At 39.4% G+C, this 6,248-nt stretch overlaps 1 protein-coding gene across 1 annotated transcript; it reads right to left on the bottom strand.

The window, feature by feature from the left end:
• Positions 1-2,821: 2,821 nt before the first annotated feature.
• Positions 2,822-3,695, bottom strand: LOC130463330 (uncharacterized). The gene is made up of 2 exons (XM_056832426.1): positions 3,301-3,695; positions 2,822-3,215 (listed from the first exon to the last, which is right to left on the bottom strand). Exons 1-2 carry the CDS (start codon positions 3,693-3,695, stop codon positions 2,822-2,824), a joined length of 789 nt encoding a protein of 262 aa, XP_056688404.1.
• Between the last annotated feature and the right edge of the window lie 2,553 nt (positions 3,696-6,248).

Genomic DNA, 6,248 nt, shown 5'->3' with positions numbered 1-6,248 from the left:
CGGGGGTATCTCATGAAAAACCCGTTAAATTAATTCAAGGTTTAATTTTAGTAAAACAATTAGTATAAATAAAATTTATAATAATTATAATATTCAAAACTAAATCCGAGAAAACAATTTAAATAATTAATTTTTTAGATTAAAATTATTTCCGAACTGAAAATTTAAAAATTAAAACGAAACGCATCAATACTTTGCAAGACGAGGCACTTGGGCTTGCACCCAAGCCCCATCAAGCTACGAGGCCCATGCCCCGTGCCTATTGATCGTCGCACATACCCCGCACAGCTGTACGCACCCACGCTCAAGCCACGCACACACGCAGCCCTTGCGGGCTACGCGGCGCGCAACATTGCTGCGTCGTGGCTGCTGCTCCTTGGCGCGCATGGTGCGTTGTGGCGCAGCGTGCTGCTGCCCAAACGCATCGTTCTATGCCGTGTGCCCATGCCCTCGCCCATCGCCCTGCACGCACGCCTAGGCGCAGGGCCTTGCGTGCCGCATAGCTCGTCGCTCGCTGCATTCGTACCGCACGGGCGACGAGCTCCCTTGCTCGTCGTCGCGTGCCCGCATTATACAACACCCCTTAAGGGTAACGCGTAGCTTCCATTGCTTCGTGCGTGCAACATTTATGGGCGTTTTCATAAAAATTTAAATTTTTTAATTTAAAATTAATGACAAATTAATAAATCATATTAATTTCATAATTTTAGGGCAAAAAATCGAAAATTTATTAATCAATTAATTTCCGATTAACATGGATTCAAATATAGGTCATAAAAATTTAAAATTTAACACAAATTAACAATTTTTATGGTGGATTTTAATCATGGATAACTAATTAAATTATTAATTAATTATGAAAAAGAAATCAATTCTAAATTATTCGAATTTCAACAAATTAATCATAATTACAAATTAGGTTGTATAATTAACAAGTCTAGGCATTCAAAGTTGTTAAACATATACTGTAGGTCAATCAAAAACTCGAGATTTATCAACAAGAATCGCAAATATTCAATTTAACATCTTAAATTTACAAAATTTTGCGTTCGAAAAACTAAAACCTCAGAAAAGTCATAGTTAGGCTTCGAATTTGGGAATTCAGGGTTCGGTCGAAAAATTTTAGAATGCCTTTTACATGCGGAATTGACACAAAAATCACTTGATTTGGATGATTAACGAAGAAACTACCGAAAAACTGCGTACATATAATTAAATAAACGCAATTTGCAATTAATTACGAAAATTAATCACCCCTTTAATTCTATGCAAATTTGTAAAATTTAACCATGTTCATGCAATTTAGATTATGAAAATAATAAGAGGCTCTGATACCACTGTTAGGTTATGATACATATGAATAAACATAAATCATGCGGAAAAACCATATATAAAGCCAGGAAACATATTATTTACACATAATCCTTTAGCATAATTCAGATGCATACACTATGTAGCGTGCCCTCCCTAGATGTGCCTGAACCGAACAAGAACAAGTCTTTAGGACTCCAAGTGTCGTCCCTCCGTAGATAGTCCACAGCACGTCCGGATCCGCCTTAAGATTGACCAACTAGAATCGCCCTTAAGGTACTATAAATTTCGGCTAATAGGGCAAGTGTTTGTGGCTGATTTTTGCTTGAAAATCTTACCTTTGAATACTTCAATTCTCGATGTAAATATGTGACCCTAGGCACCTATTTATAGAGTTATGGAAAAGGACTTGGAATCATATTAGGATACTAATTTATTTAATTAGAATCTTATTAAAACTCTATTAAACAAATTCTATCTTTATTAGGATTAGGATTTAATCATAGAACAAATTCCATTAGCTTTAGGATTTGTATTGAAACACAAGCGTTGCACGAGCACGAGCATCGCACAAACCCGCGTAGGCCTTGCGGCCCACACGAGCTGGCGCTGCTCGCAGCCCACGAGCATCAGCCCGCGCGCGCGCGCCTTGGCCTTTGCTGGGCCTGGCGTGGCTGGCGTGTGTTTGTTGCGCTTCGGCTTGCAGGGCGATGGCCCGGCTTCGTGCTGGGCCTTCGTCTGGAAGGCCTCTTCCGATGCTAATTCGTACGATACGCTTCCGATTAAATTCTCGATTCCGGAATTCATTTCCGATACGAACAATATTTAATATTTCCGATTTCGGAATTAATTTCCGTTTCGAACAAATATTTAATATTTCCGTTTCCGGAATTATTTTCCGATTTCGATAATATTTCCGATTCTGACAATATTTCCGTTTTCGGCAATATTTCCGATTCCGGCAATATTTCCATTTCCAATAATATTTTCCGATACGTACCATATTTCCGTTTCCGGCAACATCTACGACTTGGATAATATTTATATTTCCGATACGATCCATATTTCCGTTTCCGGCAATATCATCGTTTTCGGAGTATTCACTTGCTTGCCTTTGACGATCTCAGCTCCCACTGAAACCAAGATCCGTCGATTTCGAATATCCATAGATGTAGTATTTAATGCCATTAAATACTTGATCCGTTTACGTACTATTTGTGTGACCCTACGGGTTCAGTCAAGAGTAAGCTGTGGATTAATATCATTAATTCCACTTGAACTGAAGCGGCCTCTAGCTAGGCATTCAGCTCACTTGATCTCACTGAATTATTAACTTGTTAATTAATACTGAACCGCATTTATTAGACTTAACATTATATGCATACTTGGACCAAGGGCATTATTTCCTTCACCAACATCCTCCAAGGAATCAAATGCATCTCCACAAACATCCCACATCTTTGTATAAAGCTCCCAATATTCTTCGGAATTCCTTGATAAAAGGCGAAGATTATTGTGGATGAAAACCAAATCTTGGGCACGACTTGGATTTAGCTTGTTTCTCCCAAGTGAGTGCATATGTACTCCAATTTTGTTCACTACAAGATGATGAAGTAGGTTGCCCAAGCACTTTAAATGCCAAAGATTGGAGAAGAGGAGTTTGAGCTCCCAAGTTTTCCCACCAACTCTTAGGATCCATATAATGCATCCTTGAGATACAAGTTAAATCCTCAAAAGGTCCACTCTTCATAGAGAATAGAGAATATTCATCCATCACTTTACTAACATTATCATTAAGTACAAATAATCTACGAAAGCACTTCATTCTCTCTCGAGATACTTCACCATCTCTATGAGGAGCAACTCTAGATGGATCACCAAGTATCCATTCATCACTATAGAGCCTTCAATATTTTTTTTAAAAAAAAATTATAGATTTGTGTATAAGTATAATAAGATAAAGAAAATTTCAAAAAATAGAATATATACCTCGAGTTTAAGGAGTGAGCTAGACAATGGAGAGGAGTGTTGCTTTTTTCCCAACGAGCTACCAAGATTTCGTAAACCACATGATAAAAGGAACTAAACTCCGAATTAGGACGACTTTCTTTCTTGTAAATCTCAAGCTTCACTTGTTCAATCATAGAATCCCACATCTCATACACTAAGTAAAGGCATGGTTTATTGGTGTCACAAAGCCTAATCATGTCATAGATAGGCTTTGTGAAATTAACAATGTAAGCTAGTTTGTCCCACCAATCATCATTCAGAATCTTCTCTTTCACAAAGTTTGCCTTCCCCATGTCTTCTTCTCTATAAGAAGTCCACTCATCACTTATAACCATGGCTTGAAGACCTCGCTTAATAAGCTTAAATCTCTCCATATTGGTCCTAATCAAATGAAAAATAAACAAATTCATTCAACACAACCATTCAATAATTCAACACTCAAGTTAACTATTAACTAATTAATTAAGAGTTTAAACATTAAGTTACCTAAATCACAAAACCAAACAACATTTAAAAACGAAAATAAAAGTTACAAAAAAAAACATTCAAAAAAAAATAAAGAACAAAATTAAACAGAAAATAAACAAACATTCGAACAAAAAGTAAAGAACAAAAATAAATCAGTCATTCGAAAATCAAAACAAAAAACAAATAGAGAAAAAAAACAGAAAAAAAACAGAGAACAAGGGTTTCTCACCGAGTCACCGGCTGCGAAGGAGACAAGGAGACGACGGCGGCGAGGGAGACAAGGAGACTAGAGAAACAAGAGAAAGCAGAGTGGAACCGGCGGCGGTGAAGACTAGAGACGACGGCGGCGAGGGAGACAAGAAGAGTCGAAGCTTCCTCGAAGAACCAGAGAAAGAACCGGCGACCGGAGAGACGAGGAAATGGCCGGCGGCGAGTGGGAGACAACCATAAACCACTCACCAGTGACCAATGACGCAGCGCAGGTGAGAGAGAATTTGTGATTTTAAAAAAAACCCTAATTTAAGAATTTAGGCTTCCCAGCCACCATAAAACCTCTGAAAACGCAAATTCACCCCCAAAATACATACCCACCCGTCCCTAAAATGAACCCAACCGTACCTAATTCCGACCCGCTGTAGACACCTACTTTTGTCCCCATTCCCGAAAGGGAAGGTTTGATGATGAAAACATAAATCTCCACTTGACAACGCATCTCCTATAAAATAACGAATCTCAATCACCTTTCTCGTTTCACCCGAAACCTGCTATTTATAGAAACCTGCTATTTATAGAAACCTACTAAAAATAGAAACTGCCGTAATGGGCAGCTGTTAAAAGTGGCAAGTCATAAAAGATAGAAACCTGTCAGAATTAGGTGTTGCACTCCAACATAAATCCTAAATGAGATAGAAAACTGCGAGAATCCTATTCCTAATATGATTCGGAAATAAGAGTTACGTATTAATTAAAATCCTAACGAGCCTAGAGTTCGTAATGGGCCCAGACGCATTCCGTCATAAAAATGATACGCACTAAAAGACTCGATTAAGTCTCAAACACTACGGATTTCAGGAATCCGAATCTGACTAAGAAAACAGCCCAAACATCAATTTCAACGCCCAACCCTGGGCGCTTAAATTGCATGGATCCTATTTTCGACGCCCAGAGTTGGGCGCCGAAATCTTTGACGCCCAGGCGTGGGCGCTGAAAATACCTGGGACGTGTTCTTTCCTAATTCTTCGTGGATTAGAGTTCTACGATTATATCTTTCCACGAACTCTTTTCTATAAATAGGGCCTTAAGTTCGACGTGAAATTAAAACACACAATTCATATTCTGAGTATTGTCTCCAACCCTTAGCCTAAGTCTCTCGCTGTGAAATTGTTCACGCGTTCTGTCGCAATCGATCCATAAATCGAACAGAACGTATCCTGTCCCATAATTTTAGATTCGTTAAATAAAAAGGAGAAATAGCAAAGTCAAAGTGGTTAGTTTTCTGAGAACCGTGACGCACCTCTCAAGGGTGCGTCGTAATATGTCCCTTTTAGATGATTTAATTGCTTTCCTCGCCCTTTTTATGAACTGTTAAACTAATTAAATCTGATTGTTCTATCACGCTTAACAAATATAATATTTTTGGGAAATTGGATTATCATGCTAGGTCCCTTAATGCTATTTAAATCAGATAATCGCGATCGATCTAGTATTATATGTTGCATATTGCTAAGATCAACTCAGATTAGTTTAATAGTTAACGCATGTCCCTTCAATTATTTATCATGAGCTAGTAAGGATATCCTGCCTCCGGAGTTATCGACGAGCGAGTACTCCTCTCGGTAGTTACAGTCCCCCGAACCCTCAATCTCTAACTTGCTGGTGTATGTTGAGAGATCCCCACACCAGGGATCACAAGGGAACCTACGGCCGTCGTGGTCAAACATAATTGCACTCCCTTTATGTCACGATAACCGGGTTTTGTCAGTTTTTCTTATTGTTGTTAAAAACTGAATGGCGACTCCTATATTACTAGTCAATTGGGTGTAAACTCACAGGAAATCCAATTACACTTGATTTGACAAAAAGAAACGTCACACCCACGAGGGACAAGGTCACGCATTAGCCTCGTGCTTCTTCGACCCCCTCACAGTGGCGACTCTGCTGGGGATAGTGAAGGAAATACTCGTGCTTGTAGGTAATCAAAATAGCCGAAGGGTGAAACGATCCTACCCCGCGTTTATTTCCCCATCAAGTTGGGACGACCTGAAAATCAGCATATTAATGTGAACGGGCAGAACAGCATAACGAATCTCGGCTCCCTCGGGAGTTGAGACTAAGGATACCTTTTTTCGCCAATAGGGGGGTGCATACGCCGCGCATGTTGCCCACTCGGTACTTGTGCAGGTAGTACACCTATCCCGAACCCAATCGCTCGCTCATTAGGTCCCCCTCGCCTGCATGCC

The sequence above is a fragment of the Spinacia oleracea genome, chromosome 6, assembly GCF_020520425.1.
Source record: "Spinacia oleracea cultivar Varoflay chromosome 6, BTI_SOV_V1, whole genome shotgun sequence".
NCBI classification, from domain to species: domain Eukaryota; kingdom Viridiplantae; phylum Streptophyta; class Magnoliopsida; order Caryophyllales; family Amaranthaceae; genus Spinacia; species Spinacia oleracea.
This window is presented reverse-complemented; position numbering and strand designations above follow the sequence as displayed.

Bases quoted from the DNA above. Each gene is read 5' to 3' on its own strand.
- LOC130463330 (XM_056832426.1), bottom strand. From the start codon at position 3,695: ATGGAGAGATTTAAGCTTATTAAGCGAGGTCTTCAAGCCATGGTTATA. The intron at 3,216-3,300 runs GTATATATTCTA...AAAATATTGAAG, and splicing joins GCTCACTCCTTAAACTCGAG to GCTCTATAGTGATGAATGGA.